The 26,258-nt window shown below is 39.2% G+C and overlaps 1 protein-coding gene and 1 long non-coding RNA gene across 2 annotated transcripts in view; both read left to right on the top strand.

The window, feature by feature from the left end:
• Positions 1–26,258, top strand: part of LOC132140245 (uncharacterized) — a 146,769-nt gene that overhangs the window by 85,619 nt on the left and 34,892 nt on the right. The gene's annotated exons all lie outside the window — the stretch shown is intronic.
• Positions 1–26,258, top strand: part of LOC132140715 (nuclear pore complex protein Nup214-like) — a 48,745-nt gene that overhangs the window by 12,334 nt on the left and 10,153 nt on the right. Inside the window, exons 17-33 of the mRNA XM_059549624.1 lie at positions 1,968–2,126; positions 2,207–2,310; positions 2,390–2,572; positions 4,846–4,925; positions 5,520–5,603; positions 6,330–6,602; positions 6,681–6,842; positions 7,930–8,032; positions 13,136–13,202; positions 13,395–13,473; positions 13,632–13,710; positions 15,063–15,115; positions 16,229–17,785; positions 22,051–22,121; positions 22,632–22,791; positions 23,091–23,243; positions 23,910–24,081. Coding sequence (XP_059405607.1) covers positions 1,968–2,126; positions 2,207–2,310; positions 2,390–2,572; positions 4,846–4,925; positions 5,520–5,603; positions 6,330–6,602; positions 6,681–6,842; positions 7,930–8,032; positions 13,136–13,202; positions 13,395–13,473; positions 13,632–13,710; positions 15,063–15,115; positions 16,229–17,785; positions 22,051–22,121; positions 22,632–22,791; positions 23,091–23,243; positions 23,910–24,081 — 3,539 coding nt within the window. The remainder of the gene's footprint in view (positions 1–1,967; positions 2,127–2,206; positions 2,311–2,389; positions 2,573–4,845; positions 4,926–5,519; positions 5,604–6,329; positions 6,603–6,680; positions 6,843–7,929; positions 8,033–13,135; positions 13,203–13,394; positions 13,474–13,631; positions 13,711–15,062; positions 15,116–16,228; positions 17,786–22,050; positions 22,122–22,631; positions 22,792–23,090; positions 23,244–23,909; positions 24,082–26,258) is intronic.

Raw genomic sequence — 26,258 nt, 5'->3', positions numbered from 1 at the left:
TTCTTATGGTGTCGGAAATATTTTTACACTTAATGCAACATTACATAAAAGGTATATAGTTTTTTTTTATTTTGCACTATTGCTTTGATAAAGCATTTAGCAGAGCCTACCTAAAAGCAAAATCACATTATGGCGTCCTAGATGAGGCAGATGACTGTGGTGTCTTCTGCAAATTTCAGGAACTTGAAAGAGGGTTCTTTAGAGGAGCAGTCATTTGTGTAGAGGGAGAATAGCAGTGGGGAGAGAACGCAGCCCTGGGGAGCTCCGGTGCTGATGGTGAAGGTGTTGGATGTGAGTTTTCCCATCCTCACAGATGGAGCTGGGTACTAGGGCTGGGCAATATATCTAATGATATGATCATGCACATCTAGTCAGTAAATCTGGTTCCGTGACTGACAAGCTATGCAATATCGCTTTCATTATTGCAGATGAAATGAACCTTTGATAATGAACCTTTGATAATGAATGCGATATTGCATAGCTTGTCAGTGATCTACGACTCTGTCTATTAAATGCTTCTTCATTTGAAAGGTGATGGCAATTTAGCGGTAATCATAGAACCAGATTTACTGACTAGATGCGCATGATCATATCATTAGATATATCGCCCAGCCCTAGTGGGGGATGGGGTCTTGTAGCTGGTGATGGTTTTCAGGCCTTTCCACGCTGATTTTGGGTCGTTGCTTGAAAGCTGTTTATTTTAGCTTTCCAGTAACTTTGCCCGCTCTTATCTCCCTATTTAGTCTGTATTTGGCCTGTATAAATATAAGTCTTTGACCTCACTCCTGTAGGCATCCTCTTTGGCCTAGCAAAGCTGTTTAAGTGTTGTACTGAACCAAGGTTTGTCGTTGTTAAATGTTAAATAAGTTTTGGTGGGCACACACATGTCCTCACAGTTCTTAATGTAGGATGTCACGATGCCATTAAGCTCATCCAGATCAGTAGCTGCAGCCTCAAAAACACTCCATTCAGTATGTTCGAAGCAGGCCTGTAAATCTTGCTCTGCTTCAACAGTTCGTGTCTTTACAGTTTTTACTACAGGCTTGGCAGATTTGAGTTTCTGCCTGTAGGCTGGAACCAGAGTCCCAGCGCTGCTTGGGGGACAGAGTGATATGCATCCTTTAAAACAGTGTAGCAGTGGTCCAGTATATTGCTGTCTCTGGTGGGGCACGTGATGTGCTGTCTATATTTAGGCAGTTCATGGGTGAGATTCGCTTTATTAAAATCTCTGAGAATGATAATGAAAGAGTTCGGATTATGTGTGTGTGTGTGTGTGTGTGTGTGTGTGTGTGTGTGTGTGTAATTTAATCAGCCAACAGTTCTAGCTTTTATCTAACTAAACCACTAGGTGGCAGTAAGTCCTGTGTTAATGAGGGAGTCATCTTTAAGAATGAGCCATTGAATAATTCACTCAACTGAATAGTTAAAAAAAATGCAGATTCTTTCATAAACAGAACACAGGGTTTGTTTGGAACAATGTTTCTTGGCAGATTTAACCAAAAACAAAAATGCATCTCACAATATGAACTAAATGTTTATCAAACTCTTATTTGAAATCTGTCACACTCGCAATTGTGCTGATATTCAGGAAAAAACATCCTTGCTCTTGTGGTATTGCTAAACTATGTCATGATATAAATATAAGACAGACCCATATAGTGCATTTTTGGCTCCATATATTAAATGTTGTGGCTGTTTTATTTTTAATTACATTCTAAGCAACAGCAAAAAGTGTAAGCATGCTCTCAAGACATAATTTTTTCTTTTTGTAACGGATTAATATACTCAAATGTCAGCTCCAGTGTTACCAAATTAATACACTAATGCACATTTTTAAATAAATTGTTATAAATGGTCATGATCAATGGTTATTCAAACATTTTAGCACTTGATATAAACATTTTTAAACCCAAAATTGTGCCAGTGACAAACGAGTTTGACTGACTGACTCAAATTGTTGAACCCAGTCTCTTCACGGGGATATCAGTGCACTGAAGACCAGCCTGCTGGAGGGCTTCGCTGGAGCAGAGGAGGCACGAGCACAGAGCGAGCTCAACCGAGACAAAGACTACCTCCAGCTGCTCTACAAGAAACCACTGGACCCTCGGCGTGAAGAACAGCTCAAGGTCTCGTCACCACCTCGGACAACCAGCCTAGATCATCGTTTAAAAGCATAATGTGTGCTGAAAGTGTGTTTTTGCCACAGGAAATCCGCCGCTTGTACCAGTATGTAAAGTTTGCCATGGAAGACGTGAATGCCGTTTTGGACGTGGAGTGGGAGAAGCACTTAGAGAAGAAGAAAAAGCAGAGGTGAGCAGCTGTGATATTGTGTTTTATTAGCACACATCTGTTCATCTGTATGCCTGAGAATCAGTGTTTGCTCCTAAAGGCACATGATCATCCCGGAGAGAGAGGCTCTGTTTGCAGCATTGGCCAATAACCTGGATATCATCAACCAGCAGAAGCAGCGTCTTGACCGACTGGAGAGTGACCTGCACAATCTGAGGCTCTACAGAGGGATGTCAGTGCGGAGCTTCACCAGCCAGACACCCTCTACCCCGTCAGGACAGAGGTGAGAGTGAATGTCTGCAGCACAGTGCATCATGGACAATCGATAGTGGATTGTGCTGATAATATAATGTCTAAAATTGAAAAATATGGCCTATAACCTGTTAACAGAGAGAGTGAACATATGCATATTTCAAAATTACTTCCCAGCTAGAATTAGACCTAGAATTTTATTTACTGTTCTATTTTTTCATGCTTTTTTAAATAAATATATATAAATAATAGGTCTCCTCAACGTGGTTTCGGCATTGTATCAACATAATGATAGAAATATTATTAGGGCTGTTGATTGTATGCATTAATTTGGTGCATTTAAATTATGATTAATTTGCAATGAATTAAGTTAATTAATCGGCATATCGTGTAATTAATTAGACTTTTTAGATTAGATAGTTTGACGGGCCGAATTTTAATTTATTTTCACAGAATAGGCTATGATTTTATATCCACTGTGTGTTGATCCTTAATCTTAATTATGTTTATATTGTATGATATAGTTTTGCAATATAAGCCAGAAAAGAAACAAAAAGTTCAAACATCTTGCAGGCAAAAAAGCTCAGATATCTATCAGCCCAAATCACAAAAATGGATCACAACAAGAACAAGTTGACACACCAGAGCGCCAAAAATAGAAAGAATAATTTTAATGTACAGTACAGACCAAAAGTTTGGACACACCTTCTCATTCAAAGAGTTTTCTTTATTTTCATGACTATGAAAATTGTAGATTCACACTGAAGGCATCAAAACTATGAATTAACACATGTGGAATTATATATGGAATTATTTACATAACAAAAAAGTGTGAAACAACTGAAAATATGTCATATTCTAGGTTCTTCAAAGTAGCCACCTTTTGCTTTGATTACTTCTTTGCACACTCTTGGCATTCTCTTGATGAGCTTCAAGAGGTAGTCACCTGAAATGGTCTTCCAACAGTCTTGAAGGAGTTCCCCGAGAGATGCTTAGCACTTGTTGGCCCTTTTGCCTTCAGTCTGCGGTCCAGCTCACCCCTAAACCATCTCGATTGGGTTCAGATCTGGTGACTGTGGAGGCCAGGTCATCTGGCGCAGCACCCCATCACTCTCCTTCTTGGTCAAATAGCCCTTACACAGCCTGGAGGTGTGTTTGGGGTCATTGTCCTGTTGAAAAATAAATGATGGTCCAACTAAACGCAAACCGGATGGAATAGCATGCCGCTGCAAGATGCTGTGGTAGCCATGCTGGTTCAGTATGCCTTCAATTTTGAATAAATCCCCAACAGTGTCACCAGCAGAGCACCCCCACACCATCACACCTCCTCCTCCATGCTTCACGATGGGAACCAGGCATGTAGAGTCCATCCGTTCACCTTTTCTGCGTCGCACAAAGACATGGTGGTTGGAACCAAAGATCTCAAATTTGGACTCATCAGACCAAAGCACAGATTTCCACTGGTCTAATGTCCATTCCTTGTGTTCTTTAGCCCAAATAAGTCTCTTCTGCTTGTTGCCTTTCTTTAGCAGTGGTTTCCTAGCAGATATTCTACCATGAAGGCCTGATTCACATAGTCTCCTCTTAACAGTTGTTCTAGAGATGTGTCTGCTGCTAGAACTCCGTGTGCCATTGACCTGGTCTCTAATCTGAGCTGCTGTTAACCTGCGATTTCTGAGGCTGGTGACTCGGATGAACTTATCCTCCGCAGCAGAGGTGACTCTTGGTCTTTACTTTCCTGGGATGGTCCGCATGTGAGCCAGTTTCTTTGTAGCGCTTGATGGATTTTGTGACTGCACTTGGGGACACTTTCAAAGTTTTCCCAATTTTTCAGACAGACTGACTGACCTTCATTTCTTAAAGTAATGATGGCCACTCATTTTCCTGTACTTGGCTGTTTTTTTCTTGCCATAATACAAATTCTAACAGTCTATTCAGTAGGACTATCAGCTGTGTATCCACCTGACTGAATTATTTATGATTCTTGCTGTCAGGAGACCCATTTATTCACAGTGGCAATACTTTTTTGTAATATTCACCTACGAGTATAACACTGTAAGATTTAAGTTTTCTCTAAACACGTCTCAAACGCACTGAATATCACACGCATCTGACAGCAGAAAAAGCCACATAGGTTAAAATGTAGTTTGAAGCATTTGATGAATAACATATTTAATACAGCTTGGATTGTGTGCTTATCCAGCACCAGCTCACTTTGTGTCCTTATATTTCACATGCGTTTGCAGCATCACCCTGGGGGGAAACTGGAAGCATCCATATCCACGTGTTCTGTGTGTTTTACAGTCTTGACAGTGAGCTAGAGAGTTTGAAGGAGGCTCTTCTGAAGGCCAGCCTGGAAACAACACCTAAAGCAAAATCACCATGTAAGATCTGCATGTGTTCACCACAGTTCTGTCATCCTCACGTTCAACAGCACAGTCTGAATTGTTCATGCCTTTAGACTCGAGATGATTCTGCTCACAGATAGGGGTGCTCCGATCAGGAATTTATGAGGCCGATCACAGAAAGCAGTATCTGCCGATATAATCACCGATACGATCTATTTAAAGCCTTCTTTTCATCATACAGAATTGGTGATGATCCAAACAAGATTTTTAGACATTTATTCAGGGCATGGATGTAATTTTTGAAAAAGTTACCCTCTTAGGTGACTCTTGTGAGAGGGAATTCTTTTTGACATTTTCAAAATTAGATATGTTATCAATTCATGTTTATCTTGCTTGTAGTCCAGACGCGATGTGATTTGAAGCCATTTGTACATTTTGAGAGAGAATGCGCATGATGATTCACTCTGTTTGTGAAAATATGGCTCACAGAAAGTTATCCACCTATAGCGATCGGTAGCCGATTAATCGGAGCACTCCTACTCACAAATGAGCTGCAGTGAGATGTTGTTCTAATTTGACCTCCAAGATGTCACTGTGTGTGTGTGTGTGTGTGTGCGCGTGTGCGTGCAGCTAAAATGACACCGGCCAAACAGTCTCAGCTGAGGAATTTCCTGTCAAAGCGACAGACCCCACCGGTTCGCTCGACAGCTCCAGGTACATCAACTGTGTGTGATTGTGCATCTAGTGCATCTTTTTATTGATAAAAAGTCATTTATATCTCAATATTTTTTATGATTTTGTTGATAGCTCTAAGGCAGTGTTTTGCTTGGTATGTTTTGGTGCTGGTTCTTGGCTGCTTTAGGCATGTCATGGTCAAGCTTTTCATATTATTTTATATATTATATATTTATTCTGTGCATGGCTAGTGTACAATAAACTTTTTCATTAAAGGGTGATCTTTGCCATCTTAAATTGATTTACAGGGAATTTTTTCCTTGTTAAAAAGGCTTTTTATTCTAACCTTTTTAGATGGCTTTGTCATATTTAGCCAAACTCTTATCTATCTTATCTTTAGTAAATTCAATTATTAAAATAAGACCCGATACAATGTTACCAATCAAATTATATTGCCCTGCTGAAGTGACATCTATTAAAGCAATAAGCCCCAAGAAGCTGTGGTTTACTGCTAAGGGGCATCGTTAGGCTCGACGTGAAGCGTCTTATCTTTTATAATTTCACTGTAAACCAGGACTTCACGGGGCTTATTGCTTATTTAAAATGGTTATTTCATATGCGTAGTAAGGTTTCACAGAATAAAACACCGCAAATAAAGTGTTAAGATATAAAAAAAAAAGTATTCTTCCACCAATGTAGTCCCTCAGATACGATACACTCCGGTCACCCCTGTGTTTGTCTCATATGTCTCTTTCTGTTTCTCAGCCAACCTGTCACGGTCAGCCTTCCTGACTCCTCAGTTCTATGAGGATCTGGACGAGGTGAGCTCCAGCTCGTCTCTGTCTCAGCCTCTGGAGCCTGAGGACTCCCTGGCAGTGGCAGAGGAAGAGGACCAGCCGGGGCCCATCCCCGTGATGATGCCCTCCATCCCAAGACACCCCACTGTGGTCCGTACACCCTCCATACAGCCGGGCTTCAGTATGCAGTCCAGTCCGTTCAGCAGAGTCCAGACCGTCCCCATTCCTGTCTTCAGCCCCGGTGAGGTTCAAACCGTACCTCAACACATGACTCTGGTCTTGTTAATGGTCTTTACAACATCTCTTGCATGTGTCGCAGCACCAAAGATAAACATGGACAGCGCTGATAGCACAGCATTAGCCACAAAAACAGTCAAGCATGGAGCTCCGCCCACAGAAAAGATCACACCCACCACAATCCCCGCCCCCCAGGCTGCAGGAAGAGCCGCCCTCAGCAGACACATGACAAGCCAGAAACCAGGTACAAACATACTGTCCTTCACAGATCTGTTATAATCCAAATTTACACACCATACACACATTTTCATCATTTCAGACAGTGATTGATTTTAAACTCTGTGGAGTTGATCTTTAATATTATAGTCTTTATAATTATTAGTTATCAGTAAGTCTCCATCATTCTATCTGTACACTAGAGGGCGACACTGTATGTCAGAAGTGGCAATAGAGCATTTATAAGTTACATTTATAATGTAACACAAAAATTTTTATTTCAAATAAATACTGTTCTTTTTAATTTTCTATTCATCAAAAAAATCTTGACAAATAAAATGCATCAGTTTCCACAAAAATATTGGGCAGCACAACTGTTTTCAACACTGATAATCTAAAATATTTTTTGAAGGGTCATGTGACACTGAAGACTCGAGTAATGATGCTAAAAAAAATCAGCTTTGATCGCATCAGTAAAAAACATTGTAACATTTTATTCAGATAGAAAACCATTATTTTAAACTAATAATGTTTCTAAATTTTTACAGATTTTTTTTTTTTTTTAATAAATGCAGCCTTGGTGAGCAGAAGAGACTTGTTTGTTTGTTTGTTTGTTTTTAAAAGATCATGATTGTGCGTTGAATAGATGAATGTACAAGCCTGCAGTATGAGTGAAAGTGTGTATTGTTAATTATGTCTCTCTTTACCATTTCTATTCATAATTTAATCACCTGTTCAGTTTTTTACATTCCATCTCTAAGAAAATGAACTCATAAAAGCCAGATTTATTAGTTATATAAGAATAGAGTTTTTAAGAATTGTTCACTTTTATTTTGCTGTTGTTTAAAACATTTGTTCACTTCAAATGGAAAATAGGGAATGCTTCTTTGTAATGTGACGTCAACCCCCCGAAAGCATTATATAATGATGTAATAAAGTAATTACTGACTTTTCCCAGTCCTCATATTGAAAGCTGTGAAACACGTGGATGTGCAGATGTCACAGTGATCCAAAATTTGACAATTAATTTAATGTCATGATATCCCTTCTGCTGCTGTGGGCTATACATGCTCATCTGTGTGTTTATTACAGTCTGTCTCTGTCATTTTCTTCAGGAGCATCTCTGACAGAGTCCTCGCTCAAGACAGTTCCTCAGGTGGTGAACGTACAGGAACTGAAGGATAAAGGTCCGCCTATACCTGTGTCCACTGTCATCAGGTGAGAGAACCACAGCAGGGGGATTATGGACCATTTTTATGATTTTTCTTTTTCTTTTTTTTTTCTCACTGAATACAGCACTGCTGGTTGCTCTTCTTCAGTACAGATTGAAAATGCATGCAGAATGCCTCACACTGGGTTGCTTTGTCTTTTTAACCACAGTAGTTAATTTGCTTTGACAGAGCTCATGGCACATAACACTTACTCGTTATGCACAACAGAAGCATGTGCTCAGAACAAATCTGATGTTCATTCGCCCTGTGTGTGTGTGTGTGTGTGTGTGTGTGTGTGTGTGTGTGTGTGTGAAATCCTCTCTGTGCGTCTAAAAATGAGGTCGTCGTCACAGTCAGATTGAGTCTGTGTTTATTATGGGCTCTGCATGTGTACGGCGTCCTGTTTTAACCTTACACATGAGTTCATCTGCCCTAAGGGGTGCGTGAGCGCGCTCGGACCGTCTTATCTGCAGCGCTGTGTGGTGAACAAAAGCGGCTGGATGCGTGAGCTATGAGACCGGCATCAGCTCTCTGTTAAACATAGAAATGCATGTTAAAGGATTAAAGCTTGAAGAGCTTTGGATATTCATAAACCAGCATTTGACATTTGCTGGGCTGGACAGTCGCATGACCACACATCTGTCCATCACAGCACATTAGTTTGGTTTTTCTATCAGGTGACTGATGTACATTCAGTTGAAGGTTTGAAACTCTCATCGCCGGATATGAATCATTTGCTGTCTGCTAGAGTGTTTATTATGTGGAATTTATTAGATCATTGTTACATGTACTTAAGAATACATGTAGTTAGTAATAACAGTTATTTATGCATAAATGCAAGAAAATAACCTTTAACCAAAAATGAACCCTATAGCCGGTATATGTAGTTAATAACTATTACTTTGAGTTATGGCACTGTAACAAGGGACGCCTTAAAATGAAGTGTAACTTGTTGTCAGTGTTATAGTTATCATTATTTATTGACAAAAACAATCATTGTTATGATCGTAGTGGTCATTAACATTACTATTTACATTATAGTAATTACATTCATTAATGTTTTAGTGTTCACTATAAATGTCTATATAGTTATTGTCACTAATTGTTAATATAGTTATTATAGTTGTAAAAATAACTATAATGTAAATAAGTTATCAAAGGCAGCAGTAACATTTTACTTATAAATGTCAGTATTGCTGATGTTATTGTAGTTGTTGTCATTGTTATTGTCGGTTATCGTAAACATAGTTGGCATTTTATCGCTATAGTTGTCAGTATTAAGTTATTATAGTTTTATTGTAATTTTTATAGTTTTATTATGGTTGTTACAGCTGTAGTTGTTAACAACATCACAGGCATCATTTGTTTTATCGCTTTAAATATTAATATCATTACTGTTATGATTAGTTGTTCTAGTTATTGTTAACGTTAAACTTGGTTATCGTAACATTTTGTAGTACATGTACATCAGTACATGCATAGTTAACAACATGGTTAGTAATATTATAGTTAAAGTTGTTGTTAACATTTACGGTTATAGTTATTGCAATTATTGTTAATGTTTTAGTTATTATAGTTTTCTGAATTTTTTTATAATTTATAATTTAGGTTATGGCTGTAGTTGTCAGTGTCATAAATTTTATAGTTGTTATAGTTGTCATCACTGTTCTAGTTATCATTAACGTTGCAGTTATCATTATAGTTCATTATACATTGATGTTGTATTTCAGGTTGTTGTTGTTGGGAAGGGGTGTGTTTTGTCCAGTGTTGTGCACTGACACGCACAGCAGGATGAAAGTGTTTGTGGTCAGCATTATGAGCTACATGATTTGACATCACTTCCTGCACTGACGTCCTGACTCATGCTGTCTGAGCTGAGCAGAGGTGTATCTGATGTCTAAGCGTTGTTACATGCGAGCAGCGAGAACAGCCTTATCTGTGTGTGAATGCACAAGACTATGTGTCCCATGCAACTTTAACCCAGACACATGCATTATTAACGCTTGAGCTGCTCGACCTGAGGCAGCGGCTGCACACCGGTACACATGCATGCGGCTGTGGCTGTGTTCAGAGCTGCAGACCACTACATTAGTCACACTGTTTTAGCAGTATGTCACTGATGAAATACATCTGACAGAATCACAATGCAGCACACTCTGTGAACTGAGAAGTGATATTAACCACAATCTCTTTCTTGACTCATTATTTAATCAGACTGCTAGAAGATACACTGGGTTTAATTCAAACTTCAAACACGTTTATTTCCTGTATAGTAAGGTCTTACGACAAATGTAGCGAGGGCACAAATAACATTTTAGTATACTAGATTTCAAACATGAACTGTTCTGTACTGCATAAAAAAATGTTTTTGCATTGAATTCAAACATTATCACATTATTATTTAATTTGTAAACCATTTTAATCTGAATTTCTGCACAAATTTAGACCCGTTCAAGTCAAGATTGATAATTTATATTAGCATCAACACCAGCAGACAATAAGGTTATGTTTATTATAAACATGTTCTGCAGTTTTGTCATGTAATGCTTTTTAAAATCTGTGAATATTGTCATGTAATAAGAACGATTGTTAAAACTTTATAGTTATAGTCCTTGAAGTCAATGGTCTTTCATTGCTTTCCTAATAAAGTTGCTCAAAGCAGGGCTTCAGACAAGGAAGAAAACAAAACATTAAGGAGCCATTGGCTATGTCCATTCATGTTTGTTTCTTACTGTAGTAGTAAAGAGAAAGATATGATGGGTTCACGTGCGGCTTGAACTGAGGTGCTAAAATGATCGCTCGTTTCGCGTTAAAGAGTGCCAAAATGGTATTTATTGTTTTATAAATACTTATTCTGAATTTGGCTGAACTTTAAAGCTTATTGCAATTATTGGAAGGCAAGTGTGCTAAAAATATGTAGTTAAAGGTATAGTTCACCCAAAAATGAAAAGTTGTTGTTTATCTGCTTACCCCCAGGGCATCCAAGATGTAGGTGACTTTGTTTCTTCAGAAGAACACACAGATTTTTAACACAAACCGTTGCAGTCTATCAGTCTTATAATGTAAGTGGATGGGAATCACGGCTAAAACATACAATAAAACAAAACAAAAAACATACACAATAGTCTTGTGTGTTTTTGACAGTATTAGCGCAATCAGATGATAACTAAGATAACTAAGGAATAAGGTGCTGTTTGACCAGCCTTTTAGTTCACGGGTGTATGCGCTCTGAATAAGCATGTTAGAACAACATGCAAACGAAACGATTAACCAGTAAGGCTTTAAAATGTTTACACGTTATGTGAAAACTAGTACAAGTATATAAATAAATAAAAAGAGACTTACTCATGTTTATGATCTCTGCTGAATAAAGTGCTTCATTCTTTTTTTTCTGAGAAAATCCATTTCTCAAATCCTCAACCACATTGCATCTTTTTGGGGTGTATTATGTCTTATTCCTCTCATCGCGAAACAAACAGTAAAATAAAAGAACTTGAAGAACAGTCTGGCTGCTTTTTCTTCTGTGTGGGCGTATTCAAGCCGCGCGCTTCAGTTTGAATCTGAATAGCGCGTTCAGCGCGGGGGCATGGTCACATTAGATATAATGAAGTGAGATGTGAAATATGGACATCGCGTTGTTTTCATATGGATTACTTCGGCAGCACTTTAGTTTAAAAGTAGACATGTCAAGCTTTCTATAGATATCTCTCTCATGTCTCTTCGTTGAGTATTCACGGAGTTACAGTTCATTTTAATGACGTGTTTGTAAATAAAGATCAGCGCAGACAAAGGCTGCAGACAGCACACCTGGTTTGTTATCTTTATTTTATAAGTGCACAAAGTTTTATGTCTGTATCCAAAAAAAAGTAGACCCTTTACAGACATTCGATTGATGTATTGCTCTTATCTGTACGATTAAAACTGAAACTGTAATTTAAGTTCTTTTCGGGGTTATCAGGGGAAAATGACTCATAACGCGTATCCGCGTTAATCGACTCCAGAGGGTTAAATAATCATAAAAGATGCGATTGCAAAACAAACAGGAAAAATTCATTACATGGAAATGTTTAAGTGGTAACGTACATTTTTATAGTGTTTATGTATACATTTATATACTTCAGAAAAAAATTATCTCCCAAATTAATATTTTTGGTCCCAAATGCAACCGTTTTAGTTGCAGTTTGGAGCCCTGCATAGATTTATACTGTCTTCCTTGTGTACTGTACAGTATGCACTAAACAGCTGTCTCTGCCTGTGTGTGTGTGTGTGTGTGTGTGTGTGTGTGTGTGTGTGTGTGTGTGTGTCTCATCCTGTCTGTATTGATCTCTTATACTGATGCAGAAAGACAGAAACATCCTCACACACACACTTGTTCATTAGGTTTGTGCACCGTGCAGAGCTCAGGTGACCGTTGTAATGAGGTCATCGTGATTCAAGTGCTTGGGACTGTTTATCAGAGCACATCTCTGCTCTTCCTCTGCTTCAGTTACCTTCGTCATTATCATCATAGTGGTCACATGAGCGTCGGCTGTTCTGCCTGCTCACTCTTGTCTGTCTGACCATTGCTGCAATGGCTATTCGTCCTGAACAGCCGCAGGACACTTTCCATGTGAACTTCCCGTGCTGTATGAGCATCACACTCACAGACTCGGACGAGAAGGAAAAACAAACGTGAACACAGAGCTTCAGACCTCTTTTGTTCAAATACTCAGGATGTTTCTCAGATGCATCCCAGCATCCCTGAACACAAAGGCATTCATCTGTAAATATGAGCTTTTCACACACAGTAGCCTATTTACATCCAACCAAAAGCAGGCAAGCATGCTAGTGCCTGCAAGACACATTAGGACACCAGCGAGTAGAGCTGTGCGATTTGGGTGAAAAAAAAATAGTTTGGCCCAAAATTGTGCTTGTATTACTATGGCTAACACCTTATGTAGTTGTTTTGTGCAGTTTATTATCACAGTTTCCATTTTCCAGTTTTTACAAAATTGCCTGGAAATGTTTTCCTAAAAACACTCACGTTCTTAAGTCCCTGTGCTGTTTGATTACTAGAAGTTGTCCCCTGAGTTGTCTGAATGACTCAGTCACGTTTTATGTGTGTCTGTAGCGCGTCTGTTCCAGCGCCGGCGGCTCAGGTGGTTCAGCAGGTTCTGGCAACAGTGGAGGCCAATAAAGTAAGTCCCACATGAGCTGCTCCAAAACCTCAATCACAACATTATAGTTACTGCTGACTGAAACGCCAAACTGTTTTTTAACAGAATTCAGTGTTTGTAACAAAGATTTCCTCTTACAAATCACACACAGAACTTCTGCAGAGTGAGCAAACGCCATACGTCATTTGGCGTAACCATTGTTTTTGCTTGCAGAATTCCTTTCAAGGTGCTTTAAACGTTTCAGCGCCACTGGCAGGTCCGGCACAGACCACATCAGGTAGTTTTGTGTTTGGTGAGTGTGACTGAGTTTCCACAGTAGTACAAATTGTTCAGTATAAAGTAGAATAAATGCTAAATAGATGCGGGCTGCACTACTTTGTACTCCAGTACCTGTGGAGTAATGATGGTTTGAGTGTCGTAATGAGCTTGTTTCTTTATGCGCTGCTACAGGTGGAGCTGCTAAAATTGACGCAGGAGCATCTTCATCCATCAGTGAGAAGAACTCAAAGGGCTTTTCATTTACTGCTCCGTGAGTTACTAAACGCACTAAACCACCTTCATCTCAATACAAGTCTTCATGGTTGTTATTGACTTGTGAGATTATTATGAGTTATCTAGTTATGGGTTATCTTGATTTAGTCTGTTATTTATACAGATTTGTGCACTTACTGATTCTACTCCATATGTTAGTGGCTCTTCAGCAGTACCTTTTGATTAGGGATGCACCGATACCGGGCCCGGTACTGCGCTCCTTTACTCATACTCATAGAAATGCCCCGATACCAAAAGCCGATACTACACAGCATGTGAACAGAGCAGTGTCCAGGAAAAAGAAACACGAACAACAGAGAGTTTAATGGAGTTATTAGAGATTAAGGATGTCTATAAGTACATGCAAGTAATCAATATAGGCTAATGTTAAACATTCAATATTCACGCCTGTATTGCTGATCTGCATGAGCTGATAAGCAGAGCGCACTGAGTGAATTGAGCCCGTGGCTGCAAGGATGTGCAAGCTTGTCAAGTGAATATCTCACAGACATCATTGGAAAGTTTGTAGTTCGGTCGGATATGTCAAAAGCAAGGAAGCAAAACGGTAAGGAGAGCGAGAGAGAGTCAGAGAGCACGCACTTCTGTTGCATGATCTTGATTGCTGTTCGCTCCAGAAGCACATGCATTTGGATTAAAAATAAATTGTAAATATAAAACAAACAACAATTATGGGGGCATTCACTATAAACAACACGATTAAAGCAAAAGTGAAACCTGCAGACTGTGAGAAATGCGCTAGACTAGAAGTGTCTTCTGCACCAATGCAAACGTGGGCATGCTGGGCATGTTTAAAAACCTCTAAAATTAAGTTTTTATTCGTACACAAGGGTCCGCGTACATGCGTGATTACATGACCAAAATAGTACGGACGTACTCGTATAATGTAAAATGAGTGGTTCCCTGCATTATTTTAGGAAAATATTTTATCATTACAGTATAGAGCTGCTGCAATTATGGAGCAGCTCTAATGTGCCATTAAAATGAACAGTGAAAGTAACAAAAGCTTATACAATACATTTTAACAGGTATAATTAAGTGTGAAAATAACTGAAGGAATATCTGTTTGCTAAATGAAGCCAACTAACATGATTCTTATTCTTCTTGTTATTTTGTCTCTGTACCTAATATTTGTAAAAATGACATGCTGTGAAAATACAGGTGAATACCTAAATGAAAGCATCTGATTGGAATAGTTCTGAAAAAACTATTATCGGTATCGGTGCATCCCTACTTTTTTTCTACTGGAATATTAAATATGTATTTTATATTGTTTGCATTTGAATATGAACACCAGTATGTGGTTTAGATGCAGAATATGCTGTTTCACAGGTCATCAGGGTTCAGTTTCGCCACTCCATCACAGGACACCAACAACACTCAAGGTATGCTCTCCATGTGTCTCATTAAGTAAGGCAAATATTTAATGTTACTTTTTTTTTAGTTTTTAATAGTGGTCAACCAATATATCGGCAAGGCTGATATATCATCCGATATTTGCCATTTTATAAATGTCGGCATTGGCCGATGAGGTTTTCTGCTTGGCCGATGTGTTATTTTGACGGCGCTGCGAGCGGAAGCACCTCAGCGCACACAGTGCTCACACTCTCTCTCTTGTTCGTCGTCGTTGTTACAGTTCTGTCTAATATGGATAGACATCTGTCTAATAATCAGATAGAACAGTTAATCAAAGAAATTAGTATAAACAAAGTTATCTAAAGTATAAGCATGTTTCTTTTACACATTTTTTAATCCATTGTCAAATGATTTCAAATTTCTTAAATATTAATAATAATAAAAAAATCATATTGCTTTATATCGGCTATCAGCGCCCCTGCTTTCCAAGATATCGGCATTGGCTGTCAAAAAACACATTGGTCGACCACTAGTTTTTAACACTGCTTTTGATTAGAAAATCTCAAAGTTTTCAGTGCCATTCCAGTGGCCAGGAGGGTCTGAAAGAATCTGCAGACATGTCCAATAAAATTTATAGCAGTGGTTTCTCAACCAAGGGCATTAGCAAGCTTCCAAATGGGCCTCAAAATAACCTGACATTTTTTTAAATGAAGACAAAACAATCTTTCAAATATCATAAAACTAAAAATCCAGATAACAAAAACACATTTATTTTGTTTTATTTTAATTAGTTTTACTTTGTATCTTCTGAATAATTTGAAATTAAAAATTTTATAAATTCTGTCAATTACATTAGGGCCGGTCGGGTTTGGAATATTGTTATGGTCAGCTGGGGGTCTTGGGGTCAAAAAGGTTGAGAACCACTGATTTAGACCGCTGTCATCCTCTGCACCTTTTGCTAATTTGATGATACCCATGCTAAAATACACTTAGCACAATTCCCCCAAATATCCCTCAAATTCAGTGCAGAATATGTCAGAGATTCTGCAGATTCTGGACCTCCCAATGGTTTATTGGTCACATTGGTTTATTGATATTGGGCTCTCTTAGTAAACGTGTTATTTTCCTCCTTTTGCAAATAGCAAAGAGTTCTGGCCTACCAGGCAAGTTCTCTTTTGCAAGCAGCACGGGAACAAATATGACGTTTGGTCCCATGGGGTCTGAGGAGCCGTTTTCCTTTACTTCAAAACTGTCATCTACTGCACAGAGTGTGAGCTCCTCTACACCACCTCCTGAACCATCTAAACTCCTTCAAGCTCCCAAAGCCCAGGGCAATGCTGGAGAAACTCTCGGCTCCTTTTCTGGCTTAAGAGTGGGCCAAAGTGAGGAAGGAAAGGAAGCCCTCAAGACCACCTTGGGTTTCACTTTTGGACAACCTGGCAATGGATCTACAGGATTTGCTTTTAGTTCTGCACAAATCAAGCTTGCAGAAACTGGAAGTTCATCAGAATCAACAGCCACTGCAGCAGAGGCTCCCAAGATGACTACGGCACAAGGATTTGGCTCCTCTACATTCACCTTTAAACCACAGGAGGGAACTGCTCCAAGTTTCACCATTCCCTCGGCATCTTCCTTTCCACCAGCTGCCACTTCTTTTGGAAGTCTATTGCGAGCACCTCTATCGGAGACGCAAACTCTTCCAACAAAGTCCCACCAGCCAGAAACAAAGACTTCAACTGAGCCGGCTCCCTCCACTGATACTGAATCTAAGGAACCTCCAGTAGAACCCAGTCCTAAACCACCAACCTTAAGTGCTCCATCAGCCATACTGGTCACTGAAGCTGCTTCTCCCACTAGTACTGAGCCCACTACAGAACTTTCCAACAAGCCCCCAACTCCTCCAACTCTCGAGGTCTCTTCCACACCATCTCCATCAGTTACCCCACCATCCGAGACACCGGCACCTGTCTCCGAGCCTCCTGCAGCAGAACCAGTCTTTGATCCTGCCCCTGAGACTACCAGTACTTTCATAACCACTCCTGCACCCCAAGAAACACCAGCAACCACCCCATCCTCAGCTCCAACATCCGAGAAACCAGGCTCAATCTTCGCCCCGCCTTCAGGTGGCACAGACAGTCTGACTGTAGGAGCCATAAATCCCATCAATGTCATTACTTCAGCAACCTCCTCTGCCCCATCTGCAGCTACCACCACCACCAGTGTAGCTCCAACCCCTGTCTTCGGACAACCCACTTCTGCTGCCCCGACAACTGTGTTCGGGTCTACTGTCTTTGGTGCCAATTCTACCACCTCTGGGTTTGGAATGCCTGCCTTCGGACAGAGTCCCAGTGCAGGTTTCGGCCAGCCTGCGGCCTCTGGTTCTGCTAGCAGCTTTACATTTGGTCAGCCAGCGTTTAGTGCAAGTTCTGGGTTTGGGCAGCCGACGGCGGCCACCACCACATCAGCCACAAACAGTGGAGGAGGAGGACTGTTTGGATCCTCTAGCACAAACAGTGCAAGTTCCTTCTCTTTTGTAGCCAGCGCCACCAGCTCCGCAGCCAGTACTGGTACTGGGCTCTTTGGCCAGAACACTGCTCCTGTTTTTGGACAGTCCAGCCCAGGCTTTGGCCAGGGATCCTTGTTTGGCAGCAACACTACCACAGCATCCTCCTCTGGATTTGGCTTTGGACAACAGCCAGGTGGGTTTTTAGGAAGCGCACTACACATTATGGCCCATTTCCAGAAATTCTGACAGGGAAGAGTAGGATGTTGAAATTGAAAGGCTCAGGGCAGGTGCTAACTCAGAAGTTGCTGGATTAATCCAAACCAGGGGTGACGTTAAACCCTTTTTTACTGTGGTATGAACCACAACAAAATACTACTGCTAAATCCTTGTCATACACCGTGTCCTCTAAATACACATGGCACGATGTGGCACAAATTTTCAATTTTAGATATGGTTTCTATTTCTGTAACATTGCTGCTGGAGCAACAACATACAAGCTATGACAATGATAATCTCAGGTACTGATTATGCACTTTATTCAATGGTAAAAGTGTCTAAAGTGAGTTTGAATATAATTTTGCGTGACCTTTTATAGCCATACTTAAAGCAATAACAGATAGCTTAAATTAAAGCAAAGATGTATGTTAAAACTGTGAACTCAGTCCGAAACAAGCATATTCCATGAAAAAGATGGTATCAGTCACTCAGTATGTACATTTAATAATGTAAAAAAAAAAATTATATATATATGAATTAGGTTCTAAACTTAAACCATTTTGTTGGGAGTGCAGTGCATTTCCAGAGAGAGCCTCCCACACACGCTTTTGATTGGCTGTGATATTTGATTGATTCTGTCACAATGTGTTGTCGTGTCAGGTCGCCTCTGGTGTGGACAGCCAGAATTTTTGTTGCTGGAGTCTTGTCGCAATGTGTGTAGTCAGAACACGGTGTAATGGTGGAGATTACCATTTACCAACTTGAGTCGTTTTCCCTGTTAATATTTTTAGAAATAATGTTCTGTGTGTTCTGTCAGCTGTTTAGAAGCAGAAATAGTTATTCAAATTAATGGCTATTGGTCAAAGTGGTTTGCAAAAATGTCAAATTGTGCCTTCAGCCTTCAGCAGATCAGTACTCTTAACCCCGGAGGGATTGTCCCACATTTATACAGAGCATCTTGATGTAATGCCACCCGCTCAATGTGAGGCCCACAGCACATCCACTAGGCTGTATATTTAATTTACAAATTACCATTGTGTCGAATAGCTGTTATTATGCTTTGCTGTGCTTTGAAATCAGTAAGAATTTGGACAACAAATACATTTATCCATTTGGCAGCTGTTTTTATCCATAGCCTCTTACATTTACATTCAAGTTACCCATTTTATCAGTTAATGCTTTCTGTGGGAATTGAACCCATGACCTTGCTAGTGCCATGCTCTACTGTTTGTGCTACAGGAATGCATCAGTTGTTAACCTAATGATGCCTTGATGCTGTATGTAAACTATGCAAGGAATCACAGGCAATGAAATAAGAACCACAGCTTATGAATTGCTAAAAAAAGCTAAATAAAAGAGCTCCTGGCTCAAGTATTTGAAACACACCACTGTTCATTTACACATGAGCAACTCATGATCCAGTGTTTTCAGTATCTCAGAACTGTTTAAACTTTACAGTAAATTCTGCTCCATGTGAATTCATATCTGGGTCACTTATAGTGTGCATTTGAAGACACAACATGTGCCAACATCTTCCCCTAATTTGTAAAAAAAATCAATTATATTGTCAACAAAGTTCTCAACCAGGTCAAATCCAGTTCTGAGGGGGCTGAACTAAAATAAAACTAAAATATAATATTAACTTACGTTATGACTGTTAAACGTAAAAATATAAATTGATAACACCACCTCTCTATGTATTCTGTGATGTTCTGTTCTGTGTTTTGGAGCAGCAAGCCGTTTCGTTATAATTGAAGCACAAATGAACCGTGTATATTTGCGCTCTCAGCATACTGATCACCATAACATCATATTTCTGCTTGAACACAGCTCTGTATATTCACGTACTTGAATACAGAGCGTGTTTCATAACGGATTCCCACGTGTTTGGAGAAGTTTTTGAGGATCAGTGGCATTTATGTACAGTATATGTGGGCATCATTCAGATGCTCCAAACAGCTTGTTCTGACAGATGAACCGTTCACTTCAGATCGCTGAGGTCAGAATTTCGGTTTCAATGGTTTCATTTTTCATTTGCATTTTGCTGTTTAGTGATTCTGAATCAACTTGTATAGTAGTTTATATGCAGTCCTTTGGCATCTCCCTTTGGTATTGTTTGGTATGGCACGTCGACTTGTGCTTATGTTAAAATTACTGTATAATTGAGCTTTACATTTAAATTGCAAAAAATGTCACTGCAGATATTCTACACAAAGTATGTTTGCAAAAAAAAAAAGAGCATGGAATGTTTAAATCGATCTTGAATTTTTTAATGCAATTGAAAAATGACACATACAAAGGTTTTGGTTAATAAAGTTTGGGCTTGCAGTATTGATTGGGAGAAGAGGGGTTCTTGGAGTAAAAAAGGAAGAACCACTGCTTTAGGTAAATTCAGGCACAGTTCTATGGGGGTACTTGGAATTGAACATCATTATAATTTTAATTAAAATATAAATGAGTGCAATGTAAAGATGCATCCCAACAAGCTTTATTATATTTATTTTATATTTCTTTAATTGTTTATTTATTTTTCACTTGGAAGATCTCGGTGAGTTTCTCATTTAAAAAGTAGATGTGTGTGTGTGTTTACAGGAGTTAGTTGGGTGTTGTTCATGAGCTTGTTAGGGCCATGGATGTGATTTTCCAGCACTGGAATGTGCAGCAGTCTCAGGCGTGTCCTTGGGCCAGGATTTCTCCCATTCCTATGAATTCTCAGAGATCCTGAGACATCCACATTATAAGCAGCTGAGTCTCTGACCTCTGACCCCTGAGCTTCAGTGACACTGTAGGATGCCCGGTTCACACCTGTTTATGCGCTGCTTTTTTAAAGTCAAACTAAACTAAAGAATGTGCTGATTGAAATGATGCAAATGTATCTGTCTGGTTGACCTTAGCCTGGATATTATGTTCTGATTTTCTGGATAATCAGTAACATTTGAGATGAACTGTACATTACTGAATCAGTCAGACAGATAGAGCAGCACAAATAGAGTGTTGAAATCAAGCGGCAACCTTCAAGTCTCTAGTGAAACCAACACAGAAGTGACTAAAGCTGCAATTCATCGATTGACCTCTAGAATCTGGCTCCAAGTCCCATAGATTCCCCATTTTAAAATGGGCAACTTTACAGCAGAATTTTTTTTTTACAGCCTGGTGCGAAAAGTGGTTTTGATCTATATAGCTAATTTTACCCTTCATGACAACTGTTGGGGGGGGTGAATTTTTTTTATAACTCATTCGTTTAAATGATATTAAGCCTTAAAGTTCTGCATAATTAAGGGTGTGGCCAATTGAGTGACAGGTGGATTGACGCTGCTGTCGCCGCCGTCGAGCTATGTGGGCGTGGTTTCAGCAACCAGTTCCTGCCTCTTTGGCAATTTTCTAATTATCTGGAATATCTGGGAGTGACGTATGGTGACGCGATGCCAAGATGGCAAAGGCTTGCTCCGCCTACTTTGAGCTTCAAAAACGCTTTTCAGAAACCTACGGGTGATGTCACGGACACTACATCCATGTTTTTATATAGTCTATGGTTGAAATCAGTGTTTCCGCCTCAAAATGCAAATTAAACAAATGCACATCTTCCTTGTTGCTTGAACAAGATTTGATTCAATAATACAAAAAAACATTTGTATTCACATGTCTCTATGAACAAATCGCTCCACACGTGTTTGTGGATCATAAGATACATATGCTGTGTTTATCATTTCATATGTGATTTAGCAGTTTCATAGATGATTGAACATTAATTTATTGATATTTGAGAGCGATCCTGCAGTGTAAACGCTCATTGTTGTTACGTTTTGCGTAATCCGTGACATTTGAGATCAGCTGCTGTTAATTTAATTTGTGCATTACCGAATCAGTCAGTCAGATAGAGGAGGAGCATGTTGAAAGCCAATGCTTCAGTCAGACCATCAAGTCTCAAAATCCAAGTAAATAGGATTGTAAAATGCATGCATGTCACTCCATCCACAAATACGCATCATCCTTCTTGAATGATGCACTATTACCAAAAAAACTTGTAAGTGCAATTTACTGTACATTTTGTTTAATTCTGCATTTCTTTGAAAGGTATGTGGTTGTGGAAAGTAAGATGCATTTGCAACATTGATCAAGTTCATCGATAATTGTGCATGCATTTTAATACTTTTGAGCAAGATTTCATCCAGTGCTAAAGAATAAGCACACGGTTTCATGTTTGATCTCCTAATGAGTTTTTTTTTCTTCTTTTTTTTTCAGTGTTTGGCAGCAACCCCTCCACCTCATCAGTTTTTGGACAGCAGGCCAGTGGAGCCGGCGGGTTTGGCCAGGTACAGTCCTTATAAACACATCTTCATCTGCTAAAGAAAGCGGTTTACTCAGCTGGACGTGTTTTTGAGTCTCAGAGTCAGTGATGGCATTTCATCAGCATGCGGTGGAGGCTGGAGCTGTGACGTATCAGATAAAAGTTTCAGAGTTTCTCTCAGCCGCAGGCTTCAGAAACAAGACTAGCTGTCAGTCTGCTGAAGCACTGCTTTGAGTCACCAGAATTACAAATTACTTCTATATTTCCATTTTTTTTAATCAAATTTCAGGTTTTCACTCTTGGTTTGCCTTCATCGCCAGTCAGTGAGACCTGAAAACTTGTTCACATACACCAGACTGGTTTTGATATGGTCTGAAAATCCATTAACCGAAGCAATATTATATTTAATAGTTTAACACATTCTGAATTAGATTAAACTGTTCTTTCACCCAGTAGTTGATTTGTATTAATTGCAGGTTTTTGTAGTTAAAAGTGTGAATTTCAAGTACAGATGTGATGTGATTTTTGCGATCAGGCTCAGTCTGGCGGAGGTCTGTTTGGGTCGAACACTGGAAACACTTCATCAGGATCAGGGTTTTTCAGTGGTCTTGGAGGAAAACCCAGTGAAGATGCTGCAAACAAAAACCCGTTTGGAATGCCAGCCGCAGGTGGATTCGGCCAACCCATCAATACAGGTGCACACACGGATATTTACTCTTACCAGGGCTGTTGTATTAACCTGAAACCATTTTTAAAAATCCTGTTAATTTTAACTTGTACTAAAACAGCTAAAACTGGGGGTGAAAAACTATATACATTAAAAAAAAATAATAAAAAAAGTAAAAAAAAAAAAAATATGAAGACTTAAATGAAGGGAAATGTTTATGTGAATAAAATTGATTCTAGTATCTAATTGATGGCCCTGTGTTTTGTGCACCAGAGAGAGTCTCATATGCATTAGTGCTGAGGTTCTTGTGTGGATTGTTTCCGTTAGGACCATCTAACCTGTTTGGGAACAGCGGAGCGAAGGGCTTTAGTTTTGGCAGCAGTTCGTTTGGTGAACAGAAACCCATCGGATCATTCAGCTCCGGCGCGGGGTCCGTAGCCACACAGGGCTTCGGATCTTTCTCTACACCCACCAAACCAGGTCAGTCACTTACACACAAATGAGGAAGTGGACATTGTAATTCCAAGGACTATCATTTTTGTATCGTATTTGGAATATTTATATTTATAATTATTTCGATTTAATTCTGTTGTTTTGTTTTGTCATTTTGTTTCTGTTGTTGTTCTTTAATTATTTTAATAATTTTTATAATTATTATTTTTGTTGGTTTTCTCATTTATTTGTTTTCATTTAATTCTATGATTATTATTATTTTGTTTTATTATATCATTATAATAATTAAATTAACAAAATAGGATTAATAAAGCTAAATCATTTTTTATTTAGTTTTATTTATTTTGTTGTTATTGTATTGTTTTATTTTCTGTTATTGCTGGTATTTGTATTTAATTATTTTATTGTTATTTATTGTTTGTTTATTTTTATTTATTTTTGATTAATTAAAATAATTTAGTCACAGTTGTCCTTTACATTCAGTTTGAATCTTTTCTGAAACCAAACAAGCATTTACTTTAATGTCGGTGATCCAGGAAATGTAATTCAATGACATGACTCACTGAATTATTCAGATGTCTGTAATTTCAGAGCGCTCAGTGAGCGACTCTTTCCTGAACAGTGGCGGTGTGTTTCCTGTTCTCCTGTCTGAATTGATGCTGATGTGTGTGCTTTTGCTCTGATGTTCTGCAGCTGGTTTTGGAAGTGCGCCAGCCTTCGGCAGTCCTCCAACTTTCGGCGGATCTCCAGCGTTCGGTGGGTCAGCGGGCTTTGGCTCCGCCCCTTCCTTCAGCAGTCCGCTGGGCTCCTCCTCAGGGAAGGTGTTCGGTGAGGGAACCACAGCCGCCAACGTCGGCGGATTCGGGTGAGTCTCTACTACAATACAGTGATTTTAATGTGAATTTGTGTAAAATCAACACATTTTCACCATGTTTTCATGAGTAAAGTGATGTATAAATTAGTGCAAATTTTATCTGATCAAGCCTTCTGAATATAGGAATGCAACTATACGTTTTGGAACATGTCAGTTCTGCTGAAGTGGAGAAACAAACTCTCCACCTTTTAAAGGGGTCATCGGATGCACTTTTACAAGTTGTTTGAACTGAAATGTGTGTTGGAAGTGTGTACACAAGCACCCTATAATGATAAAAATCCACCCAGAGTGGTTTTTTTTTTATGACTGTCTGTGTGATGTCACAAAAAACAGGCCCCTCCCACGATAGTTTGATTGACAGTAGCGTTTTCAGCACAGACTGTACTGGCGTCCATTAGACCTTAGACCCGGCCTGGGTGAGCGGTCATATGTCCGCTATTGTTTCAACGCTGGACCCAGATGTAGACAATAATGACTCCTAAGCGATTGAAGTTATTTTTTTATTGGATGTTATAATGAACATAGCAGTTGTCATTTACTCCCGACATCTGAGCCGCAGAAGACACATTGGATTACATTCACACACAGTTTTGAAAGCAGTGTGCCTCCGGTCTACCTTAATGCGTCTATGTTCACGCAAATCATTCGTGGTCCAGCTTCACCTACAGAAGAAGTGAGTGTAAGGTTTTCTAATGAATCTTTGCAAATCCACTTTCCTAATAATGTGCTTATTAACAAGTTTCATGTTGAATGCTGCTGAAGTTTACCGACTCTCAGAGAGCGGCTCGGAAGAGAGGGGCGGGGTCTGCAGAGCTCATTTGCATTTAAAGCGACATGCGATAAAACGGTTTGCTGTAGACAGAGCTGTTTTTACAGGGTAAACTACTACTACTACCATTGAGAAATTTTAACCAAACTATGTTAACAGACTTTTCATTAAGACCCTAAAGAATCATATCAACTTGTGGAAAATGGGCATCCGATGAACACTGTAAAGATATAATCTACATATTTTAATGTTTTCTGGGTGTTTTGGGTGTTTTCGTTCCACTAGTTTGAAAGAATACATGTTCCGAAAGCAAAATAGACTAGATTCACCCAGTGGATGTAAACACACTGGATGAAAGCGTGACAGTGCAGTGAAGCAGAAGCTTGCTTTACTTTGTGATGAATGGGATCAGAGCTGTGTTTTATTGTTCATGTTAGACAGCAGAATAGATGGATGTGCATGTATTTTGTGTCTCGAGTTGATCAGATGAAGTTGTTGAGCGGTTTGTCGTGACGTCTGTGTACAGACGCTCAGAATAAAGAAATTAAATGCTGGATTATTGTCATTTTCATCTCCAGCAGTGGCTCACATGAGCGTGTTATCAGAGATGATGCAGGATGTAGGTTATGCAGAGATTATGTGTGTGTGTGTGTGTGTGTGTTGGAGATTACAGGCTGTGAGATAGATCAGGAGTCTCCCGTCACAGACCAGCACAGGCTGCTGTATGTTCAGCTTCTCAACACCAATATTAACATGTGATTGCATGGAGATAAAGTGAAACATATACATGATTATATTTCTGCTGGACAAAAGTGGATAAATATGGTCTCTCGGCAGACTATGGTTAGGGCAGCTTATGTAAGGTGCACACAAATTGACCATTTTCACAATATTGACACTCAGTTCGCTAAAGGCAATGAAAACGGGAAGGGTTTCTAATCTCTTGACAAGGGCATGTGTAGATCTGGTGAACAAACAGGTCTGATACTACATAGAAATTTATTCAAAATGTATATAAACTTTATCATGCCTGCTCATTTTTGTCCATCCATTGAAAGTCTGCAAAGCCAAAACTTTCAAGCCCCAAAAGGTTCATGAAGACATTGTAAAAGTAATCCATATAAATAAATATGCCCCACTTTTGAGTTTGAAACATGAGCGTCAGTAACAGGGTCCCTGCGATCCTTAAAATCTCTTAAAGTCAGTTTGATCTAAATTTGTGACCCTGGACCACAAAACCAAAACAATACCACAAAACAATTTTGAAAATCTGGAATCTGAGGAATTAATTTTTGAAATATCTACACTAGGAAATTTACACAATATCTTCATGGAACATCTTTATTTAATATCCTAATGATTTTTGGCATAAAATAAAAATAAATTTTGACCCATACAA

This window comes from Carassius carassius, chromosome 5 (genome assembly GCF_963082965.1).
Source record: "Carassius carassius chromosome 5, fCarCar2.1, whole genome shotgun sequence".
Taxonomy (NCBI): Eukaryota; Metazoa; Chordata; class Actinopteri; order Cypriniformes; family Cyprinidae; genus Carassius; species Carassius carassius.
Note: the sequence above shows the minus strand (reverse complement) of the source record. Positions and strands in the feature narration are given on the sequence as shown.